General features: G+C 43.6%; 2 protein-coding genes across 7 annotated transcripts in view; one reads left to right on the top strand and one right to left on the bottom strand.

The window, feature by feature from the left end:
- The first annotated feature begins 235 nt into the window (after nucleotides 1–235).
- Nucleotides 236–6,896, top strand: LOC131312158 (uncharacterized). 4 transcript variants are annotated; one of them, XM_058339928.1, is made up of 7 exons: nucleotides 236–399; nucleotides 558–716; nucleotides 1,277–1,307; nucleotides 4,048–4,188; nucleotides 6,370–6,395; nucleotides 6,506–6,564; nucleotides 6,697–6,896. In XM_058339928.1, the coding sequence occupies exons 1-7, from the start codon at nucleotides 358–360 to the stop codon at nucleotides 6,725–6,727; spliced, it is 489 nt and encodes a 162-aa protein (XP_058195911.1). In that variant the 5' UTR covers nucleotides 236–357; the 3' UTR covers nucleotides 6,728–6,896. The 4 variants fall into 4 exon arrangements, with proteins under 4 accessions (XP_058195911.1, XP_058195910.1, XP_058195912.1 ...); XM_058339927.1 differs by having other exon boundaries at nucleotides 238–399; nucleotides 6,235–6,395; XM_058339929.1 differs by having other exon boundaries at nucleotides 238–399; nucleotides 6,542–6,564.
- A 56-nt stretch (nucleotides 6,897–6,952) lies between these two features.
- The window catches only part of LOC131312142 (negative regulator of systemic acquired resistance SNI1), a 28,246-nt gene continuing 17,067 nt past the window's right edge, over nucleotides 6,953–18,131 (bottom strand). For 2 of the 3 annotated variants that reach the window (XM_058339908.1, XM_058339920.1), the window contains 3 exons: nucleotides 9,519–9,671; nucleotides 8,961–9,094; nucleotides 6,953–8,132 (listed from right to left, as the gene is read on the bottom strand). In XM_058339908.1, the coding sequence (XP_058195891.1) occupies nucleotides 8,060–8,132; nucleotides 8,961–9,094; nucleotides 9,519–9,671 (360 nt within the window). In that variant the 3' untranslated portion in view covers nucleotides 6,953–8,059. The remainder of the gene's footprint in view (nucleotides 8,133–8,960; nucleotides 9,095–9,518; nucleotides 9,672–18,131) is intronic. The other variant, XM_058339915.1, reaches the window with a different exon arrangement.

Raw genomic sequence — 18,131 nt, forward strand, 5'->3', positions numbered from 1 at the left:
CACAGATCAATTTTGCGTCCGTCTCGGGTCTCGCAAGCTTCAAAGTTAGATGATTCGTAAACACCTTTTTCGATATCGGATTGAGGTGATTTTTTACAGGGACCATAAACGAAGTATTTTGAACAAAATGAGCGACTCCGATCATCTTTGCGAGACCCGAGACGGGCGCAAAATTGGTCTGTGCACGGCTGCTGTGCAGCCTTTGCTGTGCAAGCAGACTTTCTGAAACTGTTAGGACTCCCCAATAATTTTTCCCAGGGAGAGCATATGTCTTGTCTTTCCCTGGGATAAGTGAATACGAACAGTGCACACAATTCGTGTTTGGCCGCCGAGAAAGACGAAGAAGAAACTATCACCATGAGAGCCGTTGTTCAGCGAGTTGCCGCAGCCAGCGTTGAGGTCATTACTTCAATTCAACCAATTTACTGAATTCCCCCCCCCCGCCCCCCCCCCCCCCCCCCCCCCCCCCCCCCCCCCCCCCGTTCTCTCTCTCTCTCTCTGCACATAGTACTATACTACGTATATGTTTGCTTCATCGATTAAAGAAAGAGATGCAGGTGGAAGGGCGAATCGTATCGGCTATCGGGGCGGGGCTTCTCGTCCTGGTTGGTCTCCACGAGTCGGACGTTGATTCTGATGCCGACTACATTTGCCGAAAAGTACTCAACATGAGATTATTCCCAAATGAAAAAACAGGAAAGAACTGGGACCAGAATGTAAGTCCCCACATCTCTTTCTATAACTTTTTAGTATTTCTCGTTTTAATGGTCAATTTAACTCTCTTTTTTGTTGACCATATTCCCCGGTCAGTGGCGGAGTCAGGATTTTGATCGGGCCCGAATTAATAAATATATTTTTTTTCAGAATGTATACTTATTATATCATAAAGTTTTTGTTTTTCAATTCATTACATTTGTACATTGAAATGATTCTAGATGCAATTAAAATATACCAAACATTTTGTTTTTTTCTTTAGGCAACATAACCTGTCACGTGATTATTTTTATTTATGAAAGAAATTGAAAAATGAGAATGTAAAATAACCGATTTTTTATCAAATCAAGAAAAAATTATTAAGATTATAAGTAGCTATATACGAATAATTATCAATAATATTCAAAATTAGGTATATACCAAATAAAAATTTTAAAACTCGGGGCTAGGAGGGGGTCTGGGGGCCGGGGCCACCCTGGGCCCCAACATAGCGCCGCCACTGCCCCCAATTAAACTGTATGACATGGGCAAAACATGCAGCTTATCCTATATGCATTTGCAGGTAATGCAGAGGAGTTATGGTGTTCTATTGGGTACGTAGAAATCGTAAAAATTGAGTTGGTATTATGAATGCCATTTGTTGTTATGAAATATCCATATCTTTCTTCTTTATTTGGCTTTTATGTTTCATGAAATTGCTTATAGAAGTTCTTTTCCATCCCGAAGGTGAGGAAAAGGGGTGCACGAAAAAAATTTCCTAACATTTTCAAGCACTTTCTTAATCTCAACACTTTCTCGATCCATGTAAGGCTAATGACTGTCACTTGGTTTGTCATTAGCTTTTCTCTATAAAACACATCAAAACTGTAAAGAGAAAAGGAAATGCTAGTTATGGTGCAAATTTTGGCCATTTGGCTTTGAGGGGCAAGAAAAAAGCGTCTAAGAACATGTAAAAACTGATAGCAATTGTAGGAAAAAAGTGTCTTCGTACTCTCCTATTTTGAGGTTTTCCTCAATCCTGACCTTAAGTAGTGGGATAAAAGAAGTAGAAGGAGAGTAGGCTAGGGGGAGAGAGTACAACTGTACAAGATGGCAAATAGAGAGAAGGGCATATCTCATTCCAACAAAACCAAATGAAAATAGATTGCGGAGTCAGTTAAATGTTTCACGGTACCTCACCATATATACTAATTTTAAGTGGCGTAATCTCTTTTGTTTCAAATATCCACTTTTTTCTCTGTTATGTTTCAGAATTGTCCAACTTCTGCAAACTCTACAAAAGATGGGTTTTTATGTGCAAATTTTGAAAAGAGAAACACAGGCAATTCTCCAAAGTATTGTTCTTTTTCCATAATCCATATGAAATTTGAGCATTATAGGCTTTATCAATGAGGATCAGGAGAGGAGCTTTTCTGTCTTCAATCTTTTATGTATCGACTCTGAATTATTCGATTTTCTTTCCACTATTTCCAGGGTTTTGGACATGGTCTTTTATCTTTCATTGCTGCCGGCTTGCGTTATTTAGATTCTTAAGACACAACCCTCTTCCCATACTGTAATGCCAAATCAACCAACTCTAGTGTTTCCTTTAGCTATGTTTGTTCCAGAAGATAATGCTTTGTTAGTCACTTGTATCAGAAATGTAGAAAATGGACCCTCTCTCTTTGTTTCGGGCTTTCAAGTCTTTATCTTTATTTACTTGTGATGAAATTGACCATAGATCACTTCCCCCTTTTATTCGAGAGTATTTAATCCCGCCAAATTTTGGAATGGGGGTGAGAAGATTTTTGAAGTAGGAGTCAAGTAGGAGTGAATAAGAAAATTAGAAGATTTCAATCAGTACGATAATTAAACATAAACAAGGGGAAATGCTATTGACATCCAAATGGTGGTCGTTTATCTTCAAGGAGCCCAGAAATTTGCTTGGGAACCTTTGAAAAGTGCTTGGATTGAACTCCCGTATTTTAACATTTCCCACAATCCTCACCTTAAGGACCACCTATTGGGATTTGGATTTAAACAAAAAGAAAATCCTTTTTACTTTTGAAAGAAGTCGAATTTGGGTACATATTGGGTGTAGAGTTGGAGTGGGATGAAAGAAGTAGATATCACATTTAAACCAAAATTCGAACCGAGTAAAAAAAGACTATATGGTGCGTTTAAGGTCACAGTCACAGGGTACCTTACCTTATAGTGTCTTTTTTGTTAACATTATTTCTTTTCTTTTAAGATTAAAGCATCCAATTTCTTTGTCTTTTAAAAGGCACAGACTTCTTCTCCCTCTACCCACCCAACTCCGTGTCGTATTACAAGAACTCAACTCCTCCAAACTTCAAACGGAAAAAAAGAAGTGGGATGTTTTACTCCCCCTTAAAAGAGAAACACAATCAAATGTTCAGGAGTATTATTTTTGTCTTTGTGGAATCTGAGTATGTACAGGCTTTAGACATGGGAATCAGGAAGAGGGGCTGTTTGGTTTATATTCCTTGAATCGTCATTGTATACCTAATCTTAATTTGTTTATTTCATCCACGTACTTTTTTCCCAGCTATAGTCAGGGGGTTTTCTCCCTTTCATTCTGCCAAATGGCATTATTGTAATCATTCGTGCTCTTGGAGCACCGCCACTTGGTTCTCCAGGGACCTTGTCCACCACACTTTTGTGTGGCCCACAGAAATGTGGTGGACAAGGCCCCTGGAGAACCATGTGGCAGTGTTCTAGGAACAAAGAACAATTTTTCCTTCACAACCCACTCGCGATGCCACGTCAACGAACTCTGGTGTTGGTTGTCACATGTATGAGAAATGTAGAAAATGGAAGACATAAAGTAGGCAAGTCAGCTACAATCAGGAAGTGAAAACTTTTTTTGGTAGCGGTCGTCTAATACAATTTGATGGCAGAGACAAGGTGGGACACCAGAAGTCCTCTACCATGGTCCATTTCTTGGTCTCCTCCTTAACATTATCAAAAGATATAACTACCGTATATTTTTCTTTACATCTCACAAGATCTTCCCGTTTTCTTGTTCTCTCCAACTTAACCAATAATAATACTTCTGACTTCCACTTCCATTCCTGTCTCGTTCTTTTACCTTTTCCGTTATTATGCTTTTGGATTGCTACTTATCATAGTATGTAGATTACTGATAATGCCACTAGGTTCCTTTCAAACAACCGCTATAGAGTGAACCATATAATTGGAAATGGATTTTGAAATCTAAACTGTTGTTTTCGATCATACCACTCTCACATTTTTTTTTTTTTTGGGGAGTCGGAGAAATTACTGTGGCAGCATTGTGTGGTTCTAATGAATAATGATATGTGGATGCTTCAGTGAGTCAGTTTACATTGTACGGGATATTGAAGGGTAACAAGCCAGATTTTCATGTGGCAATGTCACCTGAAAGAGCAAAGCCCTTCTATGCTTCTCTAGTTGACAAATTCCGAAGATCCTACAACCCGGATGCAGTAAAAGGTAAATTTTTCCTGTTTCGTGATGATTTTCTCATTTGGTTCTTTCAATCAACTGTACAACAATCAATGTTAAATTCAGTGCCAGTTATTTTCTTTGTACTATTGTGAACTTATTATTCCTGAACTGCTGGATGCTTATCTTAAGATTTCGTGCAGTGAAAAGTAGCAAACTAGAAGTCCATTGAGCTGTTAATGTTTTTGTGATATACTATTTGACTATTTAAATTCAAGAATAGAAATAATGCATTTCTTGTATTCCTTCTCCTAAACAGTTGCGATTAGGATTTTGCATTGAAGTGCTAGGACCATGAATATTGAATCTTACAGCTGTTGATGTCTCTGGGATTTTTTTTCTTATGTGGTCTTGTTTTTGCGAGTGAGCTTCAGGATCGTTATGGACAATACCACTCGGCAAGTACATTGTTTTAAAAACTACTGGGATACTTCTCTTAGAAATGGAGAAGCAGTTCAAATTAGAATCACCTTACTCCTTACCAGAAATACCTAGCAAGTTTAGTGTTTTGTCCAACCAACAATGTTTCAACCTTCTGCATGTGGGTCTTTTAGTCTGTTCACAACACCAATGTACAATCACATTACTGTAAGATTCTTTACCTGTTCTTCCAAGACTTAGTTGAGACAATATCTCATTTTGTCAGATGTTAGTTCGTCTAACATATAAAATTGTATGATCTACTCCTATTATGCTGCCAAACACAAAGTGATGAATTTACAGATGAGTGCAAAGGAGATTATTAACCCTAGAGTCTTTAATTTTCCTCAACGTAGAAGCCTTAGTCTGAACATCCCCTTTGATCTGATTGAACAACACTGTAGGAGATCTTTGCACTTCTCTGAATGTAATGTTCTCCTGCCAAAGATAATAAACCATATCTAACCATGCAAGTTTCCTGAAAATGCTGTGCAAGTTTTTGGGAAAAAATTGCCAATCAACCAGTTAATTTCTTCATACTGAAAATGGCTAGGCTTGGAAATGCTGCATGCTTGACTAACCAAAAGCTACACGGATCTGGGGAGTATTCAAGGATTAAATGTGGCAGATTTTCATGGTATGGTCACACAGAATACGAGTAGAATCACTAGTAATACCTTGACCTCATTTGTTCAATTTGTTCTAGTTGCTTTCACCTGCCCCATGCCCCCACCCTACAAAGAGGTCCTGATTTATTTGTATTGTTCTTGGTCTTGGAACAGAAATTGTGTGTAGTTGAATCAAATAAGGCTTCTGGACTTGTTATTAAAACATCTATAAATGTGCTATGTATGCCTTACTTCCAGAGTAGTGTCAAAATTCTTCTGGAGTTTTATGTTGTTTACTCTTGCTTTTCTTGTGTGCCTTTCCAGTATTTCTGGTCATTTGTACTTTTAATTGGTACTCTTTTCCTTGTTACTTTCCCATCTGTTTTTTCTTCTTGGGTTTACAGTGTTTAAGGCTCCGTTTGTTTGGATGTAAAATATTTCCTGTAAAATGTTTTACTCGTTTTCCATTGTTTGGTTGAAAAAAAAAGTGCCAAAAATATTTTACATGTAAAACATTCTCCCTCACATGGGCGAAAATGTTTTCCTCCAAAAAATCCCATAAGTCATTTTTGGGACTCATGTTCGTCGTTGCCCCATCCCCCTATGGGCCCAACCCTGTCTCAAACCAATGTACCCTGATCATCTCCATACATGTCTATAGGCTATAACTATGCATAGACAGTGTATATATACATATGTTTGAGCCAGTGTTCCGTAAATATGCTTTTAGAGAAATTGAGGTTACCAAGTCCAATTTTGGTTCAGAGGGAAAAAAATTCTCTTCGTTTTTTACATTACTATTTTTGAAGTGCTAACCAAACACCGGAAAATAAAAATAAAAATATTTTTTTTGTAAAAATGTTTTAAATTGAAACAAACGGAGCCTAAATGTTGAATTGTGATAAAGATAGTGGTGCTATTTCAATTGGATTTAGTTCCTCAGCAAATTGGTTGTCTACAATGACGTTATTGATGATTATTCTCACTTCCTCTTCTTTGTTTACAGCCTTCTTTTCTCTACTATTATTTCTTCGCTCCATGGTCCATACATCTACTATTGTTTATCAATATACTGGGAAATGTATTTTCTATTCTATCACGTATTTAACTGCCTTTCCTGGTGCCCAATTTTTACCCACAGATGGCATATTTGGAGCGATGATGAAGGTGAGGTGCCCTACGAGTTTTTCGGGGGTGGTTGTAGTTCTTTATATCCAAGTTGTGTATCTCAGCAATAATTGCATGTGTTTTTTTTTTTTTTTTTTAATGGTGGAAAGGTCAATTTGGTCAATGATGGTCCTGTGACAATGCAGCTTGACTCTTCACAAACATCTAGGTGAGTACGTTCGAAGGAAAAACTAGGCCAGTGGATTTGAACTTCTACGCTATTCCTTGACTTTTTCCCTATCAGAATGCTCTGGCTCAAGTACCGGTAGTCCACAACTGACAGCTTATTGCACCATTTCAGGACTACAAATGATGCCATTGGAGAACCCTAAATTGGTACCCTTCAGTGTAAGATGGGACGCCTTGGAAATGAAGCTGTTATTTACAGAAGGTCCTTTGGCCTTTTCAAACAAAGAATTATGATTTGTGGAAAGACGTGAGATTACTTTGCTGAATTCGCTACATTCAAATCTAATTGATTTGTGGTGTCCATCTGAGTCATTCGCGCTGTTGATAGTCTCAAGAATTAGGAAAAAACTTTTTTTTCTTTTTTTGCCCGATGGCATAAGAATGTTCATTCAATGGTTTTTTCATGTATATTCTGAGTATGACATGGGATACTACAGATGGGACCATGAGAGCTCCAAGCAATGCCTCATGGACAATCAAGAAAACTTTCAGATTGAGGCCCGATGCACAGCCTTGATCAAGTATGTAGTTGGAGATGGACACAATTTATTTGTAGCTTGATAATTGGCATATCCTCTAGGTCGTCTTCACCAAAAATATGGGGATATCATTGTCTTCTTCACCAGGAAATTTTCAAATTGTTTGGTTTCCCGGTCATGTGCCGAGATGGCCATAATTGAATGGAGTGCTATCTTAGGCTGTTTGTTGGGGGATCACCACTGATGGCCAATCATCACCACTTATCAGATGTCCATACTCTGTTGGTGTTTGGAACCACTTGGAGAATGACAGATAGAACTGCCTTCAATCTTCCCAATGAAGATGTATGGGGTATACAAAACAGAAGTGTGGATTTTAAGAGTTCAATTTTCCAGCTTTCCAGGGCTGCAGTCCTCTACAAAATCTGGTGTGAGCGGAGCCAATAAAAGAAAAATAAAAACATCTGGTGTGAAAGAAACAGAAGAATCTTTCAAAAACAAAGTCTTATACTATGGAGATCATAACCAGATTAGGTTTGCTACTGATTTGAGTGCCTGCAAGCATATGGAGGCATGTGAAAAAGCTGATGCAAAAAGGCTTAGGCTTGTCCATTTCAATTGGAATGCTTCTTTCATTGTTCTTCCCTGCAACTAGCTCCACGGTTTTGAGGTAGTTGGGCTTTGTTTCTTAGTTCCTCCTGGTTGTAGTTCCTGGCATAAACCAGAGTGCTTTGCTTTGGTTGGTCTTGTTTTCCAAGGTATGCTCTTTGATCCTATATTGGTTGGTTATCAATGAAAGGATATATTACCAAAAAAAAACACATAACTGCAGCCCTACTTTTAGTTTGTTGGAATGCATCATGTATCACGTCCTACACAACACCTGTGCCAAAACAGAAACTTGTTTTCATGTTCACCGGCCCCTGCTTGCAATATGGTTTCCCTTTTGTTCATCTCAAGTCAAAATGGAATCAACCGGCAATAGCTTTTCTCCTCCTATGATTTAGTTGACAGGATGGTTGCTGCTGTAAACAATGCTTCTTTTCCAAAAGGCAAAATTTCCACCCGCCTGCACCATGATGTGTTAGATTACAACTGAATGCGAAAGCGAAAAGGACAAAAGAAAAAAGATACCAAGTAACAACACAGAGATTAGCGTCAAGAGGCTATAAAACCGCAGTTGCCAACTAAAAACTTCTCCATCAAACAGAAAAATATAGAACAAGGAACCTTTCTGCGGACATGAATGAGACAGCATACTATGTATCATATGCGATAGTTGTAACAATATAAATGATATAAAGATCCCGTGTCCTCATTTTGTGAATGAACTAGTTCTGGCTAGAGAAGAAATCTATGAAATGAGGACATATATGATTTTTCCGTTCATTTCAACAATCAAGAAATAAGAGACGTAGTATATCAACTTTATGCATAAAGAAGAAATTTCCCATATGTAACGTCCTACTATGCCAGCAATATCCCCAAACTTCTCCTTCGTTTTATGATTGGCACTTGGCATCCTCAAAAGTTTTGCCTTGAACCTAACGTTAAGAGTTGAAGTTCTAGGGATGGACAAAAGAAGCTGAAGGACAAGATTCAAAGTTAAAAATGGCACAGGAAAAATACTTCTTTAGAAATATCGATCAAAACCAAGTAAGCTCAAGTTATGTCAAGTACTCTTCTCTTGGCACTAAGAATGCATTCGTAGGTAATCCGTATACTAGCATACTCATGGAAACAAGTTTTTTTATTTTTTTAATCTGTCGTGGGATGAAGTTAGCTAGTATACTTTTGATGAAATCAACTAATATTACAGAAGGCAAGTAAGAAGCCGTTCTACAAAGACAAGTTTAAATGCTAACAGAACCTATCTAAAAACATAATCGAATCTTACTCGTCAATTCTTCTAAGATTCACAAAAGCAGAAATTATGTTCTTGCAAACTTCAGCCATGGAGCTGTCTCTGACATCTTCCTTAGACTTATAGCTGGCATCAGCAGAAGGTTGGAATGATAATGATAAATATGCCTGAAAGAAAATTTCAGATTCTAACGGAGTCAAGAGTATGGAAAATGAAGTGCTCAAAATGACCTGAGGAAACTCAGTAGAGCATAGATGTTTGTACAAAACTCAAACTATGAGGAAACTTCTTTTTCCTTTTTAGATAAGGGAGACTTGGATGAAATTATTGAAATTCATGTTTTAATTAGCTAAGCTTAAAGGTAAGACATTAGCATCTATGATCCATACCCCAAAAGAGACTGTAAAAAACCTTAGGTTATTTCTTCTACATTTATTTAGTAATTTGGACTGAAGGCATCAAGAGACGGATCCAATAGTCACAATAAACAAAATACTGTTCGCAGAGAATAGGAAGAAGAAAAAAAAGGTCAAGCAAGATCATTTCTGTGGACATACAAAGTACAAAAGCAGACTATTTGCTAACAATCACCTGAAACGTGTGTGCCAAAAGCAATTGTGCTACTTCTATACTGATTTTCTTTATGATACTCTTCACACTGTTGATATTTGAAAAGCACTTCAAAACTCCATCAAAAGTTGCATCTTCTATAGGCTCGCTTGACCTCCGCGTGAGGACTGAAGGCTGCAATTTCAAGATAAAATGAATACTAAATCTATCTTTAGAGGGAAGAGTAAGCTTTCCTACATCAAAATTACTCCCGTCTGGTATTTACAGAAGCCTCTTTTCTACGATTTTCTTTGCATGCATAAATGGATCCCCTTTCTTTACTATTCTTTTTTGTTTTTTTTTTTGAACGGCACTATTCTTTTTTGTTACTTTATTACCAGACTAATAGAGTTGGAGGCAACTTATGTAGATATCCATAGCTCACTTGACTGGCAGTAAATCAGCTGGATAAGAAATAACAAAGTCATGGAATGAACACTAAGAGCTATTCTCGAGTGGTTAGTTGACAAACAAAATTGCAACGCAGAAAACTATTGAGGCTCCAGGGAGACCCATTGACCAGTAGAATACATGTAGAGTCAAGAGTGTCAAAAGCAAAGTTTGGTTTGCTCGACTGCCCCAAAGACTTTTACCATGACCCCTGTAGTGGCTCCGGAAATAGGGCTCGGACCACTCACCAAGCCACAATGCACCGAGCTAGTCCAAGAAGACCCCCGCTCCACATCCAGCATAGGGTCCAGGGATCCCGCCATGTCCCCTTGGAACGTCGCTCGGTTGAAAGAGACCGCACAGGGTATGTTGCTATCTAGGGGGCGTGGAGCGTTCCCAACTCCCCTCGAGGCCGCTTGAAGAAGACAGATACTCTGGGAGGGCCCCATACAGTTACGCCGGGAGAATAATCATTGGGGTCTAACCTAGCCATGTGCTCCGTAACTGCCTTATACCCTACTTCGTGTATGACGTCACCCGAGGCGGTTACCCGAGCGTATCCTCCACACGCTAGCTTAGAGGCCAAGCAAAGCAAGGTCTATAAATACAAAAAGACTCTAACCTAGAGAGGTATGCCATTCTACCCTAACCCTAGACCTATACACTTCTCCCTACATCTAACTTGATCATCGGAGGGTCACTGGGCTTCCACAGCCCTAGTGACTTGTTGCAGGTCATGCGGAGCAGCGAAGGAAGGAACCGGAACCGACCCACGATCAAGATCCCGATAAACTGAACCCCTACAATTGGCGACTCTGCTGGGAAACTAATCGCCTTCTCAGCGTTCCATTTCTTCTCCTTCCCAAGCTCCGTTCAAAATTCCTGAACCAAGATGGTGGAGGTTCCAGATCCACCCCTCAGCGATACGACCCTCGGACTCGGACCCCTCGGAGATCCTCACCTGGGCTCCGACAAAGCCAACATCCTGGGCACAGTGTTCTAAAAGGCGGGATTAATTGCCGATTAATGGGCGATTAATCGAAAATTTGGGCTGACCGATGAGATTAATGGCTAAAAGGTTGAATTAGGCGGCTAGAAGATTAATCAGACTTTGGCGGCGATTAATCGCCGCTTAATTGGTCGGCGTGTAGGCGGCGATAGGCGATTAATCGATTCATGGGCGATTAATCGGCTAATGGGCGATTAGGCAAGGTAAATATGAATTTTTAGAAAACGAAGGGGGTAACTGTTATACTCATACCAGGTTATTTAGGGCTTCGAATTACTGTGTTAGGGCTCTCATTCGATCTGCCTCTCATCGATCTGGGTCTGGGAAGAAACCCAGCCATCGCCTACTGCCGACGCCAGTACATCAACGATCGCCTCTCATCACCGACACCGGTCATCGCCGACGCTAGTCATCACCAACGCCTTTCATCACCATTCACCGCCACTGCACCTCATTGTTGACTGTTGTAACTCTCGATCCCTCTCTCTTGATCCCCCTCTCTCTTTGTAATCTCTCTCTTTGTGTGTAATTTATCCCTCTCTCTCTCTCTCTCTCTCTCTCTATGTAAATTCTTGATCCCCCCCTATGTAGTGTGTAGTATTTTTTTTTACAAAATTTAACACTTGAGTCTGAGTAGCAAAGTAGTGTAGTATTGAAAATTTATGGTTTGGACCGTTTGGTGTAGGCCGTAGCCGTGTAGACCGGTAGACGTGTAGTAACTAGTAAGTATTGATGGTAGAGAAGATATATCACATCAACTAGAAAAACTGTGATTATTGATGGTAGGGAGGTTGTAGAATATTTTAAAAAAAACCCGACTAATTGCTAAAAGGCGATTAATGGCCGATTAATAGGTCTCGAAGCTTGAAGGTGGTCGGCCGCCGACCTAGCGCCGAGCGCTTTTTCGAACATTGCCTGGGCAAGCACCACGTTTCCATTGGGGTCGAAGCCGGCACATCGACGCCAGACGCCGGGCCGTCCTCCGAACTCCACACTACATCCGTCACCTATAGCGGAAGAAAAACGACCTCACGACGGTTGTAGAGCAGAACCAGCACGTTAGGGACGAGCTGGCAGAGATCAAGCACCTCCTCCAGATCTCTCCACCTCACTCCGTCGGAAGCCGTGGAGCGGGCCCCTTGGTGGAACACAGATCACGGCCCTCAACAAAAGATCGCCTCGACCCACCAGAGGAGGCATGCCGCACTAAAAAGAAAGAACGGCGCGGGGAGCGCTTCCGTTCCCCTAACCCAAATCCTAAAGGACACTAGGAAGCGATCCACCTTTGAGAGGCTTGGAGCCGAAAGCGTCTCCGCCTCCTCCACCTTAGAAACAACAAGAGGCACATCGAGCCCACCCCTAGTTTCACGAAAATCACAAGGGAGGATAATAGCCTCATGGAGATCCAAACCAAGGGGTACAGCGAACGCCTAAAAAATGGACGTGAAAAAAGCCCGATCATCAAGCACCCCAAAAATGGTCATGACAAAAGCCCGATCACCGAGTGCCTCGAGCACCACTCTCGAGATAGCTATATATCCAATAGACAAAAGGACCAGCACGAACACTCCCCCCAGAAGTCAGGGAGTGTTCCACCGAAGCGAAAAGATTACGAAAAATTGGACCATCTCACTCCAAAGAAGTGTTCCGCAACTGAGCGTCAGACGGTCTTGACCGTTTGATCCAACCTCATCGCAACGCCCGTCTTGAGAGACTCACGACCTCTCCATTTACGAAAGCGATCGATTCAGTCACCCCCCCCCCGAAAGGATTCACCCAACCCAAGTTTACCTAGTACGACGACAAGTCCGAAGCTTACACTCACTTGGTACACTACAAGCACGTTATGTCCCTATTCTTCCGGAACGAGCCCTCAGACGACACTTTCCTGTGCAAAGTATTTCCCGCAAGCCTCGGGAACCTGGGCCTTACATGGTTCAACCAACTTCCTTCTCGGTCCATTTCCTCGTTCGATTCCCTTTGCGACGCCTTCATGGCTCAGTTTGTCACCATCAATAAGCATAAGCATGAAAAGGAAATTGACTCTCTCCTCGCCTTACGCAAACAGACTGATGAGATGCTCCGCCTGTACGCTGGTCGCTACTGAGAGCTCTTTAACGAAATTGAGGGATGCGACGAAGTTATTTCGGCCCAAGGGTTTAAGCTCGGTTTCACCACGCAGGACGAGCAGGTGTACAATGACCTGGCTCAAAACAAACCAAGATCCATGAAAGAGCTCATGACCCGTATCGAAAGGTGGTGCCAGCTAATTGAGTCCAAGGCAGAGCGGGAAATCGGGAAGCCGGTGAGCCTAAAAGTCCCTGTCGTCTCAGTAGCCGTCGCAGCCGCCGTGCACGCCCCGACCTCCAAAAAGCAGGTCAATAACATAAAACAATCACCGAAGCGGGGACCGAAGCCGAGTGATTTCAACGCCGAAAAAATAGTCTTCACCGTCTCCATCTACCGAATCATTGACCAAGTTAAGGACCAGCCTTTCTTCTTCTTCCCGAACCAGAAGCTTGGCACTGAGAACGAGAAGATTGAGAACCCAATTGTCTGATGCAGCTACCACAACGAGCAAAGCCACTTCACCACCGCTTGCAAGCCCTTCAAGGCTTACTTGGAGCAACATATAGTGGGTGGCCACCTCGGTAACCTCATTGACCATGAAAAAACCAGGGCTTGGGCCCAGCAAGTCGAGACCCAGACTGAAGAAGTTCAAACGATTCACGTTATCCACGGTCCCCTAGACACCGAGGCCACACCTATCATCCGTGCCGAGCTTAATGATGCTTCATCATCTAAACAAGTCATGATGGTAGGTCCCGTGCCAAAGCGAGGATTGGAGCATGTGCATTGGAGTGTCACAATCTCGCTCTATTTCGTTTGGTACTATCGACAAATCCAGCTTCGAGCTCGACGTCCTTGTCCACAAAGTCCTCAATATCGAGCTTGGACCGAGCTGGATGGACAAGATCGTCAACTACCTACGGGATGATATCCTCCCCTTTGACAAAAAGGAAGCTCACCGACTTCGCAACAAGGCTGCTCTCTATTGGTTGAACCCCAATGGCAAGCTACCGACGGTCCTTCACCGGCCCGTACTTGGTGGCACATCCGCATCAGGAGCTTGGAATCATCGAAGAGCTTCACGCTGGCGACAATGGTTGTCAGTCGGGTGGTCGTTCCCTCACACACCGAGCCATCACTAAAGGTTATTAGTGGCCCACAATGAAGCACGACTTGGAGAAGTACGTTAAACGGTGGAAGTGCCAGATGTTTTCTCCCATCATCCATTAGCCTGCCCGAGACCTCAATCCTCTCACCAGTCCGTGGCCATTCTCGCAGTGGGGAATGAACATCGTTGGAAAACTCCCAGCTGCTCCCGGCGGATTCAAACTTCTCCTAACTGCCACCGACTACTTCTCCAAGTGGGTCGAGGCCAAGCCCATGGTTACCATCGAGGAAGTCAATGTCATTCGTTTCGTTTGGCGGAAATCATTTTCCGCTTTGGCGTATCCTTCACTATCATCACTGACAACGGGAAACAGTTCATCGGGCAAAAATACCGGGCCCTCCTCGACGAGTACGGCATCAAATGGGACACATCCTTTCTGGCATACCCCCAGGGCAACGGACAAGCCGAGGCCACCCAACAAGGCTATCTCCACCGGACTTAAGCGCCGACTCAAATCTCGACGGGGCAAGTGGGCCGAAGAATTACCGAGGGTACTCTGGGGCTACCGAACTACCCCACGACGCTCCACCAGTCGCACCCCTTTCTCCCTGGCATTTGGAATGGAGACCGTCATTCCCCTCCACGTCGGGCTTCCCACGATCCGGACCAAAAAACTTTGACAAGGTGGTTAATAACGGCACAATCGCCTCGGACCTCGACTTGGCAGAAGAGGAGCGCGAAAAAGTGTGAATCAAGCTCGCTTCGTATCAACAAGAGGTTGCCAGAGGATACAACCGAAGCATCCGCCTCCGATTGTTCAAGCCCGACGACCTTGTTCGAAAAAAAGTGGTCGAGACGTCCAAGAAAAGGAAGCTTATGCCCAACTGGGAGGGTCCATTCCACGTCCTCAAACACTTAGGCTCAGGAAATTACAAGCTCGAAAAACTGGATGGCAGTCCTATTGCGAAGTCCTGGAACGCTAATAACCTCAAGAAGTTCTATGGTTAACAGTTGCCTCAGTGCAAAGCCCGTCGGCACCCCCTATGTTTCTTTGCTTTCTTTATTTTTCAAAAAACTCCCATTGTAATGGTAGTATTTGGGCAAGTATCAATGAAAAACTATCTTTTCTTTTCTAGCACTTGTTCTTACTTTTACTGTTATTTACTCTACATCACTCGGTTTACTCTCGCACAAACCGTTTTATCACGACTTTCGGCACTTGGCCCTCCGAAAGGTAAAAAACCTTCTAGCGCATTTCCCACCAAGTCGTCCCGACCAACATGGTCGTTCGGGCTTTCGATAGATTGTCCTAAGGATACTCGATCTTTTTCCCGAGTCCCTTACCACAATCTATCATAAAGCCTCTCACTGCTCGGATAAGCTGCATCCCGAATCCCTGGCCGACGCCAGCCCTATGCGGGACCCCAGCACTTATCCCCTAGCAGACTTGACCTAGCGTGTGACGTTGCTTGTCAATTACCATACTTCGAGCAGCCCCGTCGGATAGCCAAGGCAACCTAACCCAAAGCAGAGGCTCGGGAAATTTAAATTTTTTTTCATCTAAATGCTTCGGCTTAGCTCGCTCAGTTCCAATCAAGCCCGCCCGAAGAAAGGGCACCAAAAATATTTTTCTTCAAAAAGCTCCTATTCTGCTTTGGTTCCAACCTTGCCAGCATATATGGCAAGCCCGCCCGAAGTAGGGGGCACTGAAAATTCAATTCTTTCACACTTTTGATCCGCTAATTCTGCTTCGAATAATACTTCGGTTAATACTTGTTTACATGACTCTCAAGCTTACCCGAAGCAGGGGGCACAGGCATACTCTAACAAGGAACAAAAGTATTCACAAGCATTTCGAAACAACACACAGCAACTGGGAATAAAGGCATCTATGTGCAATAATGCAAAACAAGGCATAAGGTACCAATTAAAACCTACCGAGGATAAGGTTCGGGCCCATTGTTCAGCCCCAGTCCAACTCAACTACTACAATGATCCGGCTTAGGCCAATCGTTCGGCGCCAGTCACACCCAAATTAATTACACAACTCTGGAACGGCAAAATCAAAATGTACAGAGCTGTCCAGTTAAGAGTTTGATTGGAATCTAAGTGTTTCTCAGAAAAGAGGGAACGGGAGTCATTCTAAGCGTCGGGAGCAACATCAGTGTTAGGGTCGGCTTGATCCGCAGGGTTGGCTTGGTCCTCGGGATTTGGCACCACCCCGTCCTCTTCCTCGGGCAACACAAACTCCTCAGGGGGTGGCTTGGGGATAACGCGAAGCTCTGAGTCCTCGGGAAGTTCAAGTCTGTTCAACAGCAGCTCATAGCCATACCTAAATCCGTCTCGAAAGCAGCCCCCGTGCAATTCAGCATCAAACTCCCAAACCTATTTCTTGTATTCCACCGCGGCTTCATCAAATCCCTCGTTGTAGCCCTTGTTCCCTACAGCCTCGACCGTAGCTCTCAGAGCATTCAGAGCCTCCTCGGCATTCCTGGCTCGGTTCTCCGTAGTTTGCCTCTCTTGCTCGGCCTTCCAGAAGTCTGCCCGGTAAAGATCACAAGCTTTCCGAGCCACCTTCAGATCCTCCTCAGAAAGGAGTATTGGCTTTCCCTGGTATGAGCCCATTTCTCTGTTTGGGAAGAAATCCCTAGTCAGACCTCCTTGCCAAGGCATTCTTTAGCTCTTGAATCTCCGAGCCTTGTTCCTTGTACCTGTCGTGGATAGCCAAAGCCCAAGCGCCAGCCTGCTATCAGGAATGGTAAAAACATTACAAAAAGCTCTGCATTTGCCAGAAGGAAAAAACGAGGGGATAGGGGAACGTACATTGAGAAGTGATTGCACTAGCTCCCCCACTAGATTTTTGGTGCTCCCAATGACAAGCTTGGCATCCCTCGGAAGCATACAGGCTCGGAGTACCCCATAAGCCGTCCCGATGTTCCGAGACGCGCTGTCAGCATGATGGATCAAGCGACCACTGTAATGACGGAACTCGGGGGCCCAGGGGACGTCCCTCGCCCGAGCCATGCTCTCAGCCTCGGACTCCTTCCCGACGGACCCCCCGTCTTGCTCCTCCTCTGCACCTTTCATGATTTTGATTGTTTCCTTGTCGTTTTGTCTACTAGTATCCCCCAGCTCGGTCCTTGTCCTCTTCACTGCTGGCTCCTTCAGCGAAATGGGAGCGGCCACCGAGGTTCCTGAGCCTATTGCCCCAGTCCGAGAACTGACGCCTTGTCCCCTCGGCCTCTGCCTTAAGTCTCGTACCACTCTCGCAAGCCGCATCGTCATTTCTCCGCTCAATCAGGTCCGCTCAGGAGTCTCTCGGTCCACCTCCTTGTGAATCCTGCCTAGGGGGGAGAGTTGCTCGCCTCGGCTTCCGCTCCACCGAGTCCCCTTCCTCGTCCTTCTCTCCCTCTTCCTCTCCGTCGGCCTGCCCTTGGAACCCCCTGCTGTCTCGGTTTCTTCTCAAGTAGCACGTGTACATCGGGACGTAACCTTGCAAGTCCGGGGAGAGTCGGTTTGCGAGAGGGATGGCGTAAGCAGCATTAATCAAGTCTCGGCTCGCCCTTTCCCGAAACCTTTGCACGACCCCTTCGCCTGCAAGGGATCACCGAAAAAAGGAATCAACATGTGCGCAAGGGAGAGTAAGTAATATGCAATTCTTGAAAGAGGGAAATCAACTAACCAGGTGTACCGGTCTCAAACTGAACGATCGTGGCCGTATCAAGATTCTCACCGGGCCCAAACATTAAATTCACGCTCACTGAGACATAAATACTTGCCCACTCTTCGGAATCGGGCAGATGGTCGATCAGGAACTCATCGTACCCCGACCAACAGGACAGGTACCAGCGATCGTAGTCTCGGTGAACCCCGACCTGGTAAACTCCGAAGAGCTCCTCTGAACTGAACGTCAGGTTGTATTGCCTCCTCAGCTCTATGACGCTCGTTATGACCTGGTAGGAGTTAATCGAGAGCTGGGAAGAGGTGAGAGTTAGGGTTTGAAGTATGCGGCGCACAA

This window comes from Rhododendron vialii, chromosome 2a (assembly GCF_030253575.1).
Source record: "Rhododendron vialii isolate Sample 1 chromosome 2a, ASM3025357v1".
Lineage (NCBI taxonomy): Eukaryota > Viridiplantae > Streptophyta > Magnoliopsida > Ericales > Ericaceae > Rhododendron > Rhododendron vialii.